This window comes from Caretta caretta, chromosome 23, assembly GCF_965140235.1.
Source record: "Caretta caretta isolate rCarCar2 chromosome 23, rCarCar1.hap1, whole genome shotgun sequence".
In the NCBI taxonomy this organism is placed as follows: domain Eukaryota; kingdom Metazoa; phylum Chordata; order Testudines; family Cheloniidae; genus Caretta; species Caretta caretta.
Window position 1 is genome coordinate 12,828,831 of NC_134228.1, and position 18,912 is coordinate 12,847,742.

The window sequence follows — 18,912 nt, forward strand, 5'->3', positions numbered from 1 at the left end:
CTCGCAGTGCCTCTGGCTCCTTTCTGACGTGTCGTGCTGGGAGGGGAGCGGGGTGCTGGGAGCTAGGACTCCTGGGTTCTCTTCTTGTCTCTAGGAGGGGTGTGGGGTCCAGTGGTGGGGGTGTGCGTGTGTGAGTCAGGACTCCTGGGTTCTCTCCCTGGCTCTGGGAAGGGCATGGGGTCCAGTGGTTGGTGTGGGGAGATGAGCCAGGACTCCTGGGTTTTGGGGTGACTGCCTGGCGCAGCGGGTGTTGGGGGGCCCATCTCCACATCATGTTTCCTGCTCCTGTCCCCACATCCTTGGGGTCCCCATCCCGCTCTGGGCCCCGCCCACTGCCTGTCAGCCCCCTCTGTGCTCCACTCTGAGCCGCAGCCCCCGGGATCTCCCTGGACATCCCTCGGACCCATAGGGGGCTGGTTCCACTGCCCCAGAGCTCACGCCCCTCGCAGTGTCCCTGGCAAGCCCCCGTTCAGTCAGGCCTAGTTAACCTGGTTCTGTGGCTGGTGGGTAGGGTAGGGGTTTGTTCTCTTTGGATTCCCCCCCCCCCCCCAAATCTGGACAAAGGGAGGATCTGGTTTCCTGTGGCTTGTTCCCTGCCCAATCCCCAGGTCCCCAGGGACTGGCAGCTGCCTGCAAGGTAGGAATCAAGGAGGAGATTAAAAGATTTGTGGCTTAGAAATGAAATTTGGGCATATAATGGTGAGGGGTGGGGGACAGGGCAGGGATTTAAAAGGGCCTCCAGGCAGGGATGGTAATGCGGCCCACGGCCTTTCCCCCCCCTCTCATTCTGTGGCTCATGCATGTAACGAGTTTGCTGGTTCTCAGGCTCGTTCCCAGGCACCCTCTTCTCAGATCCCCACCCTGCCCTTCCAAACTGGGCTACATCCCCCTCCCTCCAGCAGAGAGGCCAAAGGTTGGAGGGGCCACAAAGACCTGGCTTCCCACTGTGGCAAGGAGGGGAAGGATGCTATGAGGGAGGAGATGGGGTGAGCAATGTCTCTGGGGGAGGGGGGATCTATAGGAGGCAGTGGGGGCTTTCTCTCTGGGTTATCGGGGAATGGTGGGGGAGGCTTCTGTTGGGGGGGTTGCAGCTCCCCCAGCCACCCCCCTGCTCGTACCCCCCCATTCCACGCCAGCCACTCGAGGGGACTGAGCAGAGTGGGGTGGGGACAAGGCCTGGAAACAGACACCGGCAGAGAGAGAAAGAACCGAGCATTCAGCATTTCGGAGCCTGCAGTGCTGAGCTCGGGGAAATCCGACTCTGACCTTGGGCCCAGGGCTGGGACAGTGGGTCAAGAGGAAGCCCAGGGCTGGGCTAGCAGGGGGATGCAGATCAGGCGTGAGGGGCAGCAGCAGGGCTGGGGTGGGGAACCCAGGGCTGGGCTAGTAAGGGGCTGTGGGTCGGGAGTGAGGGGCACTGGCAGGGCTGGGGTGGGGGCGTCAGGACTGGGCTAGCAGGGGGCAGCGCCCGGCGTGATGGGGCCCCAATCTCGGTGGCTCTGGGTCTGGGCAGCGCCTGGCCTGACGGGGCCCCGATCTCAGTGACTCTGGGTCTGGGCAGTGCCCGGCATGATGGTACCCCAGTCTCGGTGACTCTGTGTCTGGGCAGTGCCCGGCCCAGCAGGGCCCTGATCTCGGCGACTCTGGGTCAGGGCAGTGCCAGGGCCCTGATCTCGGCGATTCTGGATCTGGGCAGCACCCGGCGCGACAGGGCCCCCATCTCGGTGACTCTGGGTCTGGGCAGCGCCCGGCACAGCGGGGCCCTGATCTCGGTGACTCTGGATCTGGGCAGCGCCCGGCACAGCGGGGCCCTGATCTCGGTGACTCTGGGTCTGGGCAGCGCCTGGCCTGGCGGGGCCCCGATCTCGGTGACTCTGGGTCTGGGCAGTGCCCGGCACAGCGGGGCCCTGATCTCGGTGACTCTGGGTCTGGGCAGCGCCCGGCACAGCGGGGCCCTGATCTTGGTGACTCTGGGTCTGGGCAGCGCCTGGCCTGGCGGGGCCCCGATCTCGGTGACTCTGGGTCTGGGCAGTGCCCGGCACAGCGGGGCCCTGATCTCGGTGACTCTGGGTCTGGGCAGTGCCCGGCACAGCGGGGCCCTGATCTCGGTGACTCTGGGTCTGGGCAGCGCCCGGCCTGGCGGGGCCCCGATCTTGGTGACTCTGGGTCTGGGCAGCGCCCGGTGCGACGGGGCCCCGATCTCGGCGACTCTGGGTCTGGGCAGCGCCTGGCCTGACGGGGTCCCGATCTCGGCAATTCTGGGTCTGGGCAGCACCCGGCCCGGCGGGGCCCTGATCTCGGTGACTCTGGGTCTGGGCAGCGCCCGGCCTGACGGGGCCCCGATCTCGGCGACTCTGGGCAGGCTCCACAGCATTAGAAGGAGAGTGGCGGGGAGATTACTAATGGTTGAGGACCAGGCTGTGGGGCCTTTCCCTGCAGGGTCATGGACACCAATGCAGCCCCAGGACAGGGACTGGGTGGCTCAGGGGTGGGGGAAGGGGGATCCGGGGCCTTTTCCCTCTCGGGGGCGCCTGTTCCATCCTCTCCCAGGTGCGTCGTGCATTTATCGACTCCTCCTCAGTGCTGCAGGAGGAGGAAGGGGCTACGCGGGGGGGGGGGGGGGGGGGATAATCCCAACAGGTGAATTCAAAGCAAATCCAAGGGAAAACATCTTTGTGTGCCCCAGAGCTTGGGGGATGGAACCCAGGAGTCCTGGCTCCCAGTCCCCCCCCGCCCACACACAACCACTAGACCCTGATCCCCTCCCAGAGCTGGGGACAGAACCCAGGAGTCCCGGCTCCCAGCCCCCACCCCCAACCACTAGACCCTGATCCCCTCCCAGAGCTGGGGACAGAACCCAGGAGTCCTGGCTCCCAGCCCCCACCCCCCCTATTTTAAAAATGTTCCCAGGCAGGGGACTGTCCCGCTGTCGGTCTGGGGGGGGGGGGGTGACTAAGAAAGAAAGAAAAAGCGAAGCCGTCCCTGAAAGAGAAACCAGGAGTCGAGCCCCAGAGCCCGGAACAAGGGACTGGAAAAGAAATGAGAGAAAGGAAGGAAAGAAGGAAGGAAGGAGCCCGGGAGCCAGACCGAGCAGTGTCTGAGTGGGGAGGAAATGAGCGGAAGGGGGGTTAGGAAAAGGAAGGAAGGAATGAGAAAGGAAGAAACAAAGAGGAAGGACGTGAGTGAAGGAAGAAAGGAGCAAAGGGCTGGGGGCTGTGGGGGGAGGGGGTGGGGAGAGGGGTTGGAGGCTGGCGGGGGAAGGGGCTTGAGGCTGCGGGGAAAGGGCTGGGGACTGATGGGGGAAGGGCTGGAGGCTGGGGGGAGGGGCTGGAGGCTGGGGGGGAAGGGGCTGGGTAGGAGGGGTGGGGGAGGGATTGGAAACTGTGGGGGAAGGGGCTGGAGGCTGGGGGGAGGGGCTGGAGGCTGGGGGGGAAGGGGCTGGGTAGGAGGGGTGGGGGAGGGATTGGAAACTGTGGGGGAAGGGGCTGGAGGCTGGGGGAGGGACTGGGGGAAGGGGCTGGGGGGGAAGGGGCTGGAGGCTGGGGGGAGGGGATGGAGGCTGGGGGAAGGGGCTGGAGGCTGGGGGAAGGGGCTGGGGGGAGGGGATGGAGGCTGGGGGGGGCGGGTCTGTCCCTTTAAGCGCGGGGCCCGTGACATCACGGTGTCCGCGGCGCGGGAGGGGTGGGGGGGAAGCTCCCGTGGATTCTCCAGCAGCGAGAGCGGAGCCGTTTTCCAGAGCGGCCGGCCCGGTCCAGCCCGGTCCAGCCCCGCGATCCGACCGGAGCCAGCCCGACCCCCCCCCCCCACATCCCTGCACCCTCGTCCTCCAGCGCAGCTTGTTTTCGCTCCCTTGGTCCCCCCCTCAGCATCCCCCCGCCTGGCCACTGTTCCCCCCCCCAGCCCGCATCCCCGCACCGGGCCCCTGTCCTCTTCCCTCTTCCCCCCACCGCCACATCCCCCCACCAAGCCCCTGTTCTCTCCCCCGCCCCGCCTGGCCACTGTCCCCCCCCCCCCCCCCCCAGCCCGCATCCCCGCACCGGGCCCCTGTCCTCTTCCCTCTTCCCCCCACCGCCACATCCCCCCACCAAGCCCCTGTTCTCTCCCCCGCCCCGCCTGGCCACTGTCCTCCCCCCCGCAGCCCGCATCCCCGCACCGGGCTCCTGTTCCCTTCCCCCCCCCGCCGCATCCTTCCGCTGGGCCCCTGTCCCCTCCCCCCCCCCGTCGCACCTCCCCCTCCCCGGGCCGCTGTCCTCTCCTTCTCTCCCCCCCCCCAAAAAAAATCCCCCCGCCGGGCCCCTTCTGCCCCCCCCCACTGCTGCATCCCTCCTCCCAGATCGCTGCATCCCTCCGCCCGGATCTTTGTCCCCTTCCCTCTCCCTCCCCCCCCCCCGCCGCATCCGTCCGCCGGGCTCCTGTCTCCTTCCCTCTTTCCCCCTCCTCCCCCCCGCCGCATCCCTCCGCCGGGCCCTGGTCCCTTCTGCCCCCCCTCCCCCACTGCTGCATCCCCCCGCCCGGGTCTCCGGCTCCTTCCCCCGCTGCTGCGGCTCCCGGAGGAGAAACCCCCCCCCCCCCCGCCCATGGCTCTCCGGGGCCCGGGGCGCCGCAACCGGAGCGTCTGAGGCCGGCGCAGGAGCGGAGCGGCGGGGGCAGAGCATGTGGGGGCCGCCGACCGGCCAGCGCCCCCGGGAGTGAGGGCAAGGTGAGCCCCGGGGGTGCGGGGTGGACGTGCACCGGGTGTGTGTGTACGTACACCGTTTGTGTGTGCGTACACCGTGTGTGTGTGTGTGAGAGAGAGGTAAACCGTGTGTGTGTGTGTGTACACCATTTGTGTGTGTGTACACCATGTGTGTGTACATCGTGTGTGTGTGTACATTGTGTGTGTGTGTGTGTGCACCATTTGTGTGTGCGTACACCATGTGTGTGTACATTGTGTGTGTGTGTACACCATTTGTGTGTGTGTACACCATGTGTGTGTACATCGTGTGTGTGTGTGTGTGTGTGTGGAGAGTACACTGTGTGTGTGTACATTGTGTGTGTGTGTGAGAGAGAGAGAGGTAAACCGTGTGTGTGTGTGTACACCATTTGTGTGTGCATACACCATGTGTGTACATTGTGTGTGTGTGACAGAGAGGTTCACGGATTGTGTGTACTCATTGTGTGCATATTCGTATGTGGGAGGATACAGTATGTGTATGTGTATGTACACCGTGTGTGTGTACTTTGTATATGTGTGTGTTTGTGTGAGTACACCATGTGGGGTGTGTGTGTGTGTATGTACACCATGTGTGGGAGGGGGATACACCAGGTAGGGGTGGTGGTATATGTACACTGTGTGTGTGTGTGTGTGTGTGAGAGAGAGAGGGGGGGGGATACACCAGGAGGGGTGTACCTACACTGGGTGTGTATGAGAGAGAGAGAGAGACTGTGTGTGTGTGTGTGTGTGTACATACACCTGGTGTGAATGTCAGTGAGAGAACACTGTGTGTGTATGTACATACGTACATGAGATTGTGTGAGGGAGAGAGAGTGGTGCTGCCCCCTGGTGTGTGTGTGTGTGTGTGTGTGTGTCCCCGCGTCCTGCTGTACTCTCCTCTATCCTCTGGAGCTAGCTGGTGACTTCTGGCCTCAGTTGTTGTTTCATTTTCCCAACCCATTTTCCAGAGCGAGGCCGGAGGGAGGGTGTCTCTGTGTGTGTGTGGCAGTGAGTGTTGTATTAGCGTATGTGATATTCATTAGTGCCCCTGTGTGTATGCACATGCCTTATTTGGAGACGTTGTTGTGTACAGAATATTGTGTGTGGGGTGTGTGTGTGTGTTTGGTCGAGGAGTTGTGCTAGGGTTCGTGCCCCTGTAGGTGTGTGAGAATTGTTTGCTGCTGTTGTGAACAGTACAGTGTGTGTGTGTGTGTGTGTGTGTCCCTGCTGCCCTCTGCTGGAGGGGCTGGGCCCTGCTCTGTGTGTGTCCCTGTTGCCCCCTGCTGGGGGTGATGAGCCCCGCTCTCTGAGGGTCTGTGTGTGTGTGTGTGCGTGTGTGGAAATGTTGTGTTGAGCGCATTGTGTAGTTTTGCGTGTGCGTCTAGGTGTGCGCGGGTGTGCACACACATTTTGTTTGGTTGTTCCCGTTTTTGCTGAGTGCCCATTCGTGTGTGGTTTTCAGTACTGTCAGTGTTGTCTGTGTGATTTCCTTAGTGCCCCTCTGTACGTGTGTGTGTGTGTGTGTGTGTGTGTTGCGCTGGTGCTGGTTGTTACTGAGTGTGAGTGTGTGCTAATATGTGCTTCTGAGTGATCTGTGTTTGTGCATTGCACTAGTGTGTGGGTTGTGTGTACTGGTGGCTGTTTTGCGGTGGGTGGGTGTGGGCCTAGTGTGTCTTTAGGTGGGATGTCCTTGGGTACGCTGTGTTTGCGTTAGTTGTGTTGTGGGCTGTTTGGCTGCTTGCTACACAGTCAGTGTGTTTCTGAGACCAGCTACTATGCAGTGGTGGGGCGGGGGAGCCCAGACGGGACTGGGGGAGGAGATGGTGGGGGTGCGGGGTGAGCCCATATGGTACCAGGGGGGTGGGGGGGCGAGCCCCTACGGTGCTAGATGGAGGTAGGTAGGGTGTCTTAGGAGAGCTGGCTTGTCATGGTAGGGTCTGTCAGTCGCTGTGTCTGTCTCTGCCGGCTTGTTCCTGTAGGGTCTCTCCGGAGCGCTGGCTTGTTTTGGTGGGGTCTCTGAGGTGCTGGGGCTGTCCACGCTGGTTTGTTATTGTAGGGTCTCTCAGGAGCGCTGGCTCGTCGGGGTGGGTCTCTGAGGTGCTGTCCACGCTGGTTTGTTATTGTAGGGTCTCTCAGGAGCGCTGGCTTGTCGGGGTGGGTCTCTGAGGTGCTGGGGCTGTCCACACTGGTTTGTTATTGTAGGGTCTCTCAGGAGCGCTGGCTCGTCGGGGCGGGTCTCTGAGGTGCTGGGGCTGTCCACGCTGGTTTGTTATTGTAGGATCTCTCAGCAGCGCTGGTTTGTTATGATGGGGTTATATTAACAGATCCTGTGCACAGGGTTTAAACTCTCATAGAATATTTCCCAGAGAGGGACCCTCCCCCCCCCCACATGCTATGAAAACTCCAGGGGGCTTGAAAATATTTCCCAGAGCCCTGCTCCGGACAGCTCCAGCTGAATTAAGCCCTGTCCGTGCGTCGGTGATGCAGGACCCAGGGGGGCAGCCCAGCCCCTGGCGAGTGGGACCCTTCTCTGCCTGGGCCAGGTGCTGGGGCCAGGGGACTCCCGGGCTGCTGTGCGGCTGAGCCCCATAGACCTGCCCCTACATCCAACTCACCGTCAGGGCTGGCCCCACTGCCCCAGGGCAAGGCTAGGGGGTGCTGGGCTGCGGGGAGTGCAGATTAACTGGGAGCCAGGACTCCGGGGTTCCGTCCCGGGCTCTGGGAGGGGAGTGGGGTCCAGTGGTTAGAGCTGCGGGGGGGGGGGTGTCTGGCAGGGGCTGCTGAGCCTGTTTCTATCTCCCCGGCCAGGTCCGTGTGCTGTGTGTGGCGCCCTCCGTCCCTTAGGATGAGTAACTGCAGCAGCCGCGCGCTCACGCTGCTCAGTAGCGTGTTCGGGGCGTGCGGGCTGCTGCTGGTCGGCATTGCGGTCAGCACCGACTACTGGCTCTACATGGAGGAGGGCATCGTTCTGCAGCAGAACCAGACCACCGAGATCAGGATGGCGCTGCACGCCGGGCTCTGGAGGGTCTGCTTCTTCGCTGGTACGAGCCCCGCGTGGCGAGCTTTCCCTGGCCGTGCGCCGGGCCAGGGCCTCTTTGTATCCCCGTTGCACTGCCCTGGCTGGTGACTCCTTGGTGCTGTGAGTTTCCCCAGAGCAGTGCCCTGGCTGGGGCTTTGCCAGGTAACGCCATCTCTTGCCCCCCTGCAGGCCGGGAGAAGGGCCGGTGCGTGGCATCAGAGTATTTTCTGGAACCCGAGATAAACCTGGTGACAGAAAACACAGAGAACATCTTGAGTAAGTTGAGAGGGGCCCCTCCTGGCCCGGGGGCTTCGGGATAGAGCGCGCGAGCAAGAGGGTGTGCACGAGGAGAAAACGTGTCAGCTCCCACATGCTGTGGAGAGGAGAGCGCAGCCGTGTCACAGGTGTGTCACAGGTGTGTCTCAGCCCCCCTGTGTTCAGCTCTCAGCAAGACGGCATGCGGCGTGAAGCCCAGCCACCTGGCACCCTGGTCCTCCGTGGGGTTGGGAGCTGTTAGCGGCGGGACCTATGTGGGGTAGAGCTGGAGTTTGTAGGGGCAGGAGGAGAAGGGGGAGGAGGTGTGACCATGGTGGGAGTGGAGTACATGGGGGATAGGAGGTGAGGAGAGTGTTGGTGGGTCTGAGAGAGGGTGATCTCTACCCCGTGGGGTGGGGGACAGGGGTGGAGGTGCTCTGACTGTCCGTTGTCCCCCTTCCCCTCCCAGAGACAGTTCGCACGGCCACCCCCTTCCCCATGGTCAGCCTCTTCCTTGTCTTCACGGCCTTTGTCATCAGCAACATCGGTCACATCCGGCCCCAGAGAACCATCCTGGCCTTCGTCTCTGGCATCTTCTTCATCCTTTCTGGTGAGGGGCCTGGGAGCGGGGTGTGGGGGCTCGGTAGGGGGCGCTTGCCCCTGGCAGTCAGGGCTGGCCCCAATGCCCCAGTGCGGCGCTAGGGGGCGCTGTCCTGCAGGGAGTGGGGGCGGGTGTCAGTAGGGGGCACTCTCCCCTAGCAGTCAGCGCCTCCCGAAATCCTGCCTGAGGTTCTGGTTGGATGTGAGATTCTCTTTCACTTCCCATCCCAAACTTTTGTGTGGTGAAGCCATTGAATAGTGCCAGGAGAGGGGGTCCCAGTTATAAACACCTCCAGCTCCCTACTTCAGAAACAGCTGTATGTCAGGGCTGGGCGAGGGATCCCCATATAAACAGTCCCCGTGCCCCACCCCAGAGGTGGCCGCATCTCCGCACCCGGTGTGGAATTCCAGTATAAACAGCCCCCGCACCCCACTGGAGGAAGACACTGGAACAAATATGAAAGAACCAGTTTGCTGGGCACCTGGAGGGTAATGGAGTTACAGGGAACAAATCACGCCAACCCCACCTCATTTCCTGCTTTGACAGGGTTACTGGCCAAGTGGACGGGGGGAAGCAGTAGACGTGAGAGATCTTGATTTTAGCAAGGCTTTTGACACAGGCCCGCGACAGTCTCATTAGCAGCCTAGGGAAATGTGGCTCTTTCCAGATGAATTTACGATAGGGCCGGTGCACCATTGGTTGGAAGGCCGGACTCTATGCATCGTTACCAGGGATAACTTGGGAGGCAGATCTAGTGAAGCCTGCAGTGGTCGGCCCGGGGGCCGGTACTAGTCACTCTTTTAATGACTGACTCGGATTACGGAGCAGAGAGTGGAACTGGCAGGTGCCCCCAAGCCGGGCGGGGTTGCAAGCCCTTTGGAGGAGCGTTCAAAACGACCTGGACGTGGTCTGGAATGGACCAGATGAAATTCAATCCAGACAAGGGCCAAAGTCCATCACTTGGGAAGGACAAATCCAAAGCACGGCTACCAAAGGGGGCCTAGCCGGCTAGGGGGTCGGATGGCTGGAAGGGGGCAGGGAGGTTAAAATGGGTCATGAACTGAATATGAGGCAACAACGCAGGTGCCAAAAAAGCAACTGTCCTTCTGGGGGGGGGTAAGAGGAGTGTCGGACGTAAGACGCGGGAGGTGATTGCCCCGCTCTGCTCGGCGCTGGTGGAGACCTCGGCTGCGTCCAGTTCTGGGTACCGCCTGACAGATGCACAGATTGGACATTGTCCAGAGGGGAGCCAGAAACCCGGTCAAAGGGAAGTTTTAAAAAACTAGGGCATGTTTAGTCCAGAGAAAAGAAGCCCAAGGCGGGGACCCGAGACCAGTCTTCACATAAGGGCTGTTATAAAGGGCTGTGATCAGTTGTTTTCTACGTCCCCGCTGGAGGTGGGACAAGAAGTAGTTGGCTTAATCCGCAGCAAGGGAGATGTAGGTTAGATATTAGGAAAAATGTTCTAACTCTAAGGGGAGGAAAGCTCTGGAATTGGGTCCGGAGGGAGGCTGTGGAATCTCCGTCAGTGGAGGTTTTAAGAACAGGTTGGACAGACCCCGGTCAGCGCTGGTCTAGGTTTACTTGGTCTGGCATCAGTGCAGGGGGCTGGATTAGATGACCCCTCGAGGTCCCTTCCATCCTGACATTTTTATGGTCCTTGTGTAAACAGACTCCAGCCCCACCCCAGAGGCAGCTGCATCTCAGCGCCGGCCAAGGAGTCCCTGTATAAGCAGACCCCATACCTCACCCCAGAGGCAGCCGCATCTCAGAGCTGGGCGAGGGGTCCCTGTATAAAAAGCCCTTGCGCCCCACCCCAGAGATGCTGCTTCTCAGTGCTAGGCGAGGGGTCCCTGTATAAGCAGACCCCACGCCCCACCCCAGAGGAGGTCACATCTCAGCGCCGGGCGAGGGGTCCCTGTCTAAACAGCCCCCAGCAGCTTTATTGTTGGCCCTGTCTCTTGCAGGCCTGTCTCTCGTGGTGGGGTTAGTTCTCTACATCTCCAGCATCAATGACGAGGTGATGAATCGGCCCAGCGGGTCAGAGCAATATTTCCACTATCGCTACGGCTGGTCCTTCGCCTTCGCAGCCTCCTCCTTCCTCCTCAAAGAGGTTTGGACCTTGCCCCACCTCATCCCAACCCCTCCTCCCCGGGGCCCTGGAGATTCCTGGCTGGCTCTGTGCTGCCCCCTGGGGTAGAACTTGAAACCCCTTTTCCCTGATTCTGCCGGCTGAACTAACGGAGAATCCCCCTCTGCTGGCACAGTATGGTGGCTGTGACACACGGAGGGGGGGAAGTTCTAATCTATCCAGCAGCGGGCAGTGGTGAGAATTGTTGGGGGAGCCTAGAAAGTCTCTGACGTCAATTTACAAACTGTGGAGTCCTTAAAATAGATGAGATAGATGGGCCCAATTGGGAAGGGAGGGGAGGGGAGGGAGGTCTAGTGGTTAGAGCAGGAGGGCTGGGAGCCAGGACTCCTGGGTTCTATCCGCGGCTTGGGCCGGGGGAATGGGATCTAGTGGCTGGCGGGGGGAGGGGGGAGAGCCAGGACTCTCTGGGGGGGAGAGCCAGGGAGGGGAGTAGGGTTCCGCAGTCCCATTCCCTCCCCTTCCACTCACTCTTCCCCCCACATCTCCTGCAGGGTGCCGGCGTGATGTCCGTGTACCTGTTCACCAAGCGCTACGCGGAGGAGGAGATGTACCGCCCCCACCCAGCCTTCTACCGCCCGCGCCTGAGCGACTGCTCCGACTACTCGGGCCAGTTCCTGCACCCGGAGGTGTGGCACCGCGGGCGCAGCCCCTCCGACATCTCCAGCGACGTCTCCATCCAGATGACCCAGAATTACCCCCCCGCTATCAAGTACCCCGAGCACATGCACATATCCACCTCGCCCTGCTAGGCCAGCCCCCCCACCCCCGACCGTCTCCCACCGGGGCCTGCCAGCCGCCCCCCACCCCGGAGACTGTGCAGAGGGGGCCCACCCGTGGATCACAGACTGGGTGCTACTGGACTGAAACCTCTCCTTGACCCCCCTTTCTCGCTCCCTCTGCACCGTCCCTGGAGGCCTCCCCCATTTGGCCACTTTGGCGGCATTCGTGACAGGAAGTCACCCCATCGGCCATTTTGGTTGCCACAGGAAGGTGCCGGGATTCCCAACAGGAAGCCACCTGCCAGCCATTTTGTTTGCTATCATCGGGCCAACCCCAGATACTCTTTTTGTCCCCACAAGGGCCAGTTCCTAACACGAAGTCACCCCTCCACCATTTTCTCTGTCCCTGCTCCAATCCCTTCCTCCCAGATCCTGACAGGAAGTGGCTCCTCTGCCATCTTTTTTGCCCCACAATGGCCAACCCCGGTTAGGAAGCTGCCCATCTGCCATTCTGGTTGCCATTGCACCAGCTCCCCTTGGTATGGATCCTGAGAAGAAACGGCTCCTAACGCCATTTTCCTCAGTTCCAGAATGGCCGACCCTGACAGGAAGTCACTTGTCGGCCATTTTCCTTGTTGCCATGCCAGCCCCTTCCCCCCCCGCAGATCCTGAGAGGAAATGGCTCCTCCGCCCTCTTTGCTGTTTTCCAAATGAACCAGATGGGGGAACCGCATCAGCAAATGGGGACACAGAGAAGGGCCCCAGGCCACTTGCTTCCCTCGGAAGCAACCCGACCCAGAGAGATGAATCAAGGGGAGCTGGAAATATAGACACCAAGGTCCGGCTAAAGCAACCGCGGCGGCTGGCTGCCAGCAGCTCGCCCTCAGAGACCCGCTCCCCCCTCGACCGCCAGATCGGGGCCCCGTCTCTTTGTCTTCCCTCCGCCGAAGAACGGAGGACGAAGCCCTTTTCTTAGCAAGCGTGGGCATGACCGCGCCGTGCATTAACCCGGCCCAGCAACGGCCACTGTTAGCCCAGCTTCAGGCCAGCTGCCCCCAGGCTCTGCTTTGCTCTTTCCTTTCTTTCGATTTGCTTTCTCCTTCCATTCTTCCTGTCTCGCCCCCCTTTTTTCTTTTCCGTTTCCCGGCTCTTTCCTTCTTCCTCTCTCTGCCCTCTTTCTTTGGTTCCTTTTTTCTTTCAATTTCCATTTGCAAGTTTTCTTTGATTCCTTCCTCTCTCTGCCCTCTTTCATCCAGTCCTTCTTTTGTCCATTTCTCTGCACTTCTTCTCTATTGACTTTCTTTATATGTCCATTTACAGGGTTCTTTTCCTCCCCTTTTGTTTTCCTCTTCCTTTCTCTACCCTCTTTTGTTCTTTCTCTGTTAGTTCCCTTCTCCTTTAGCCACCTCCGCCCGCTGGGGTGTATCTCAGGCTGCAGTTCTTTTGCCGCGGTGACTGTGTTTGTGTCTGTAGAGGTGGAAGGTGTCTCCATCCATGCAGAGATGAGGAAGGAGCCAATATAGTCGGAGGAGGAGAAGGATGCCAGTGGAGAGATGGAGGAAGGGAAAATAGGGGATGGGAAACGTGAGAATGAAGGGAAGGTGGTTGAGGGAGATGAGGGAGGGAAGAAAAGGGATAGGTAATAGATACCTGGTGCTTCAGGGATGGATCAGTGCAGGGAACTGGTTCACAGCTGGGTTTGGGCACCTTCTGCTGGCTGGGTCCTGCCAGGACCCAGGACTCTTGCTGTGAACTTGGTTGGTACTGGTCGGTCCCCGTCCCGTGTGGGTATTTTTGTGGGCTCCTTTGACAAGGTCATCTGTACCTGGCTCTGCGAGCTTCCCCACGGGCAGTGCCCCCAGCTGGGGAGGCTCCAGTGTTGCGAGCTTCCCCATGGCAGTGCCTCCCAGCCAGGGAGTTAAAGGAGAAAAACCCTCCTCATCTCTTGTCATGATGTTGGGACTCTTACATGCAGAGGAGCTGCTCTTGTGGCATCCAACAGAGGGCGGTATCTGCTTGGGGGGACCCAGTTCTGGGAGGGGGGTGGGGGCTAGTGGTTAGAGCAGAGGGGCTGGGAGCCAGGACTCCTGGGTTCTATCCTTGGCTCTGAGAGGGGAGTGGGGTCTAGTCATCAGAGTGGGGAGGGGGCTGGGAGTCAGGACTCCTGGGTTCTATCCTTGGCTCTGAGAGGGGAGTGGGGTCTAGTCGTCAGAGTGGGGAGGGGGCTGGGAGTCAGGACTCCTGGGTTCTATCCTTGGCTCTGAGAGGGGAGTGGGGTCTAGTCGTCAGAGTGGGGAGGGGGCTGGGAGCCAGGACTCCTGGGTTCTATCCTTGGCTCTGAGAGGGGAGTGGGGTCTAGTGGTCAAAGCAGGGGGCTTGGGTTCTACCTCCAGTTCAGGTAGGGGAGTGAGGTCTAGGGGATAGATCAGAAGCGGGGGGGAGTTTGCATACCCTCAGGGAGCGGGAGACACCAACTTTTGCCCCCGACCACTTAAAGGGCCAGAAATCTCCTTCCTCCACCCGTAGAAATCCCACCTTCTGTTCTTGAATGATCCTGGGGATCAGGGGACCCCTCAGCTCTTAGACCTGGCAAAGGGGGGTCGAGGAGGAAGGTCATGGCACCCCCACCCTTGGGAGCCGGTGGCAAAGAAAGGGTTAAAAATCTAGCATCAGAAATGGTCCCTCCGCCCATGGCATATGGGGGGGGGGGAATGAAAGCTAACTAGCTACATCCCCCCCTCTCCAATCAGTTTGAATGGGGGGGAGGCAGTGATGAAAGGGTTAACCATATAGCTCCATCCCCCCCTCACCAGGAATGCGGGCGGGGGGGGGGGGAGAATTGTAGGGTTAAAAATAGCACCACCACCCTCCCCCTACACCCTGAAGCAATGGGGGATCCTGGCAGTGCAGGAGTTAACACACAGGGGAGCAGATAGTGGGGGGAGGAATTCCCCACAGGTGTGGTGACACCTACTGCGTGGGGGGGGGAATCCGGCTGGTATCTGTGACGGGGGGGGGGGGGGGGGGGAGGAAGGTTCTTAGCCTGGGGGGTGGGATGGGGGGACATGCATACTACACCCGTAACTAAGGAGAGATCCCTTTTTATTGTCATATAGTCTTCCCCCCCTCCCCGTGCTGGGGGGTGTGGCCTGGGGCCAACCCACCCCCTTATTTACTCTGTACCATATGTACATAGGACTGAGAGACTGCAATAAACTTTATTTCAAACACCTCCCGTGTCTGGCTGTTCCCCCGTACATCCATTCACCCCCCATCTCCCACCCTCCATCCATGCACCCCTCTATCTCCATCCATCCACCACCTCCATCTCCTTCTCTCCATACATCCACACCCCACCCCACTCCCCCATACATCTCCAACCCGCCTATCCATAACCCCTCGCATCTCATCCATCCACCCACTCCCATAACCCTCCCTCCCTCCCTCCACCCCCCCAACATTTCCCTCCATGCAACCATACGCTCCCCCATCTCCCTCCGTCCGTCCACCCCCCATGTCCCCCCCTCCATAGAATCATAGAATATCAGGGTTGGAAGGGACCTCAGGAGGTGTCTAGTCCAACCCCCTGCTCAAAGTAGGACCAATCCCCACTTTTTGCCCCAGATCCCTAAATGGCCCCCTCAAGGATTGAAACTCACAACCCTGGGTTTAGCAGGCCAATGCTCAAACCACTGAGCTATCCTTCCATTCATACACCCCCCCCCCCATATCTCCCTCCCTTCATCCATCCACTCCCATCTCCCTCCCTCCCTCCATCCATCCACCCCCCAACCCATCCATCCACTCCCATACCCCTCCTCTGTCCATCCATCCACCCATCCACTCCCTTACCCCTCCCCTCATCCGTCCACCCCCACCATCCATCCACTCCCTTACCCCCCACCCCCTTACCCCTCCCTCCCTCCCTCCATCCACCCCCCCCCACCCATCCATCCACTCCCTCCCCCCCCCAGCTCTGCCCCTCTCTCTGTGCCTGGCTGGAGGGTGGGGGAGGGGAGCGCAGGCGCTGGCAGCTGACCGGGCGCCAGCGGGCAGAGGCTGGCCGCCGACCAGCGCAGCAGGGGTTAACGGTCGCCATGGTGACCTGCCAGAGAGCCTGGCTATTGCTGGGGGGGGGGGGGGACACAGACACACAGACAGACAGACACACACACACACACAGGCGCTGATCAGCCCCTGGCTGCGGTGGAGACGGGCCGCCGGGCAAGATGGGCCCCCTTGGTCTGAGCCCCATGGAGTCTCATGAGGGCCAATCCGCGTGGAGGGGTTTGGGGTGGGGGCTGGAGGGAAGGAGGTGGGGGGGCAGAAGGGTTTGGGGGGTAGCGGGGGAAGATCTGGATGTATGACAGAGGGGGAGTTGCCCAGCTGTGGGGAAGCAGGTACCCTGGGGGTGGGGGGATGGAGAGAGCAGGATGGGGGTATGGGAGATGGGGCGCATCAGCTGGCTGTGGGGGTTACATTGGAGGGGGCCGGTACTTGCTGGAGAACGTGACACCAGCAGCTCCTGTGGCTCGTCTTCCCACTCCGGGTATTGGCCTGCACCCCCCGCCTCCCCCCCCCGGATGAGGAACACCCCCACGCCCCAGCACCTTGGGGGAGGGGCAGCATGAAACACTCAAATTGGGCCCAGCCGGGTACCTGAGCGGCGCTGGGATCCCGTGCACTAGGCCCCAATGCCCAGAGCTGAGCCCAGCCAACCCCGGGACCCCCTGGCCCATGGCTTGAGAACCCCTGCTCGAGAGGGCATGCAGGTTTTATGGCATTGCTCTAGAATGGCGCCAAGTTCAAGGTGCACATGCCTTGCTCCAGAGCCCCGCAGTGCAGTGGCATGTGGGGCTGGCTCTAGAATGGCCCATTATTTGGCTCGATTCCTCCAGAACGCCGTGGTATTGGGGTACATTGCTCTAGAGCGCCGTGACACTGGGATCCCCTGTTCTCGAGTGCTGCGTTATTGGGATCCCTTGTTCTAGAGCAGCGGCTCTCCAACTGTGAGTTGGGCCCCCAGCGTGGGTCGTGACCCCGTTTTAATAGGGTTGCCAGGTAGGGCGTTAGACTTGCTGGGGCCTGGGGCTGAAGCCAGAGCCCCACAAAGCCCCAGGGCTTCAGCCCTGGGTGGTGGGGCTCAGGTTACAGGCCCCCTGCCTGGGGCTGAAGGCTTTGGGCTTTGGCTCCCCCCCCTCCTCCCCCAGGGTAGCAAGGCTCAGGTGGGCTCAGGCTTTGGTGCTCCCTCCTAGGATAGTATAGGAATTGTTGTTGTCAGAAGGGGGTCGCGGAGCAATGCACTTTGAGAACCCCTGCTCTGGAGCGCCGCGGGATTGGGATACCTTGCTCTAAAACCCTGTCGTGTTGGGATCTTGCACTTGAGAGCACTGAGGATTGTGACCCCGTGCGCTAGAGTGACGTGGGTTCGGGATCGCTCAGAATCACAGAACCACGGGGTCAGAAGGAGCCGCAAGGGTCGTCTCGTCTAACCCCCGGCTGAGATGCAGGATTTGTTGGGTCTAAACCATCCCGGTCAGGTGGCTCCAGCCCCCCTTTGAAAACTTCTGTTCTGATGGGTCGGAAGTTTGTCCTGAGATTTAATCTAAATCTGCTCTGCTGTAGTTGGAACCCAAGGCCTCTGTCCTGCCCTCTGGTGCCAGAGAGAGCACTTTTCTCCCTCTTTTTTATGGCAGCCTTTCAAGTATTTGAAGACCGCTGTCATGTCCCCCTTTCACCTCCTCTTTCCCAAATGAAACAGACCCAGTTCTTTCAGCCTTTGCTCACGTGGCTGCATTCCACCCCCCCCACTTTGATCATCGTTGTCGCTTGCCTCTGGATCCTTTTTTCCAGTTTCTCCACATCCTTTCTGCACAGCGGTGGCTGGAGCTGGACACAGCACTCCCGGCCTGCCCAGCGCTGAGCAGAGCGGTGCTCTCACCACCCGTGGCTCGCATGCTGCACCTCTGTTAATGCAGCCTAACGTTGCCTTTGCTTTTGTGGGTTTTTTTGCAAAGGCATCGGATTGCTGACTCATGCTGAGGGTGTGATCCACCACAACTCCCCAATCCTTCTCAGCAATGCTGCTGCCAAGCCAGTTAGCCCCCATCCTGGACTTATGCATTTGGTTTTTCTTCCAGAAGGGCAGCACCTTACGTCTGTCTTTGTTGAGTTTCGTTTTGTCTAGAGACCAGTTCTCCAGTATACCAAGATCCCTCTGAATTTTAGCTTGACCTTCCAAAGTGTTGGCAACCCCCCCCAGCTTTGTGTCATCTGCAGATTTGATTAGTCTGCTCTCTATTCCCACAGCCAGGGCATTAATGAAGATGTTAAACAACACTGGGCCCAGAACAGATCCCTGTCGAACCCCACGTGAGACCTCCCTCCCATCGGACATCACTCCATTAACCGTTACTCTTTGCTTGCGGTTGTCTAAGCAAGTCTGTATCCACTTAATGGTAGTTCTGTCAAGCCCGCATTTCTCCACCTTACGTAGCAGAATGTCTTGTGGGCCTGTGTCCAAAGCCTTGCTGAAGTCCAGGGATATTATGTCCACTGCATTCCCCCCATCCACCAAATCAGGTACCCCACCAAAGAAGGAAATCAAGCTGCTTTGGCATGATTTGTTCTTGGGAAATCCACGCTGGCTGCTGGTGATCACTCCTTCATCCTCCAGGTACTTGCAAATTACATTATTTTGCACATGAGTGCACAGGTCTTGTGTTAGCGCACCGCGGGGCTAGGATCTATTGCTCTAGAGCAAGGTGACATTGTGATATCTTGCTCTAGAGTGCTGGGTTTTTGGGCCTCTATTGTTCTAGAGTGTGGTGGGAGTGGATATCCTGCTCTAGAGCGCCGCAGGATCAGAATATATTCTAGAGCGGTGCGGTATTGGGGTATCTTGCTCTAGCGTGCTGCAGTATTGGGCTCTAATGTTCTAGAATCTAGAGCACCACAGTATCTTACGCTAGCGTGCCGCAGCATTGGCATCTATTGTTCTCGAGTGCTGCCGGTTTGGGTAGCTCGCTCTAGAGCGTGGCGGGATTGGGATAGATTGCTGTAGAGGGACGTGGCATTGTGATATCTTGCTCCAGAGCGCTGCAGTTTTGGGGTCTATTGTTCTGGAGTGCCGTGGTATTAGGATATATTGTTCTAGAGCACAGGGGGTATGGGGACGTTTTGTTCTAGAGTGCTGCAGGATTGGGCACCTCGCTCTAGAGCGCTGCGGGATTGGGCCATCTTGCTCCGGGATCTATTGTTCTGGAGCGCGGTGTCATTGGGGTCTATTGTTCTAGAGCGATGCAGCATCGGGACCTATGGGACCAGAGCGCTGCGGACGCGAGGCCCGTTGCTGGAGAGCACGGCTGTATTTGCCTGCCTCGCTCCAGAACGCTGGGGTTTGCTAGCACCTTGCTCTAGAACGCAGGGGGTTTTGCGGGGGCTGGTGGGGGGAGGCCCCACAGCCTGTCATGC

General features: G+C 60.0%; 1 protein-coding gene across 2 annotated transcripts; it reads left to right on the forward strand.

Annotated features, from left to right (window-relative positions):
• Nucleotides 1–3,014: 3,014 nt before the first annotated feature.
• CACNG7 (calcium voltage-gated channel auxiliary subunit gamma 7) lies at nt 3,015–11,553 on the forward strand. Of its 2 annotated transcripts, none has more exons than XM_048832512.2 (6): nt 3,015–3,178; nt 7,502–7,734; nt 7,902–7,988; nt 8,437–8,577; nt 10,536–10,681; nt 11,212–11,553. In XM_048832512.2, exons 2-6 carry the CDS (start codon nt 7,539–7,541, stop codon nt 11,467–11,469), a joined length of 828 nt encoding a protein of 275 aa, XP_048688469.1. In that variant the 5' UTR covers nt 3,015–3,178; nt 7,502–7,538; the 3' UTR covers nt 11,470–11,553. The 2 variants fall into 2 exon arrangements, with proteins under 2 accessions (XP_048688469.1, XP_048688468.1); XM_048832511.2 differs by lacking the exon at nt 3,015–3,178 and adding an exon at nt 4,573–4,699.
• The last annotated feature ends 7,359 nt before the right edge of the window (nt 11,554–18,912 follow it).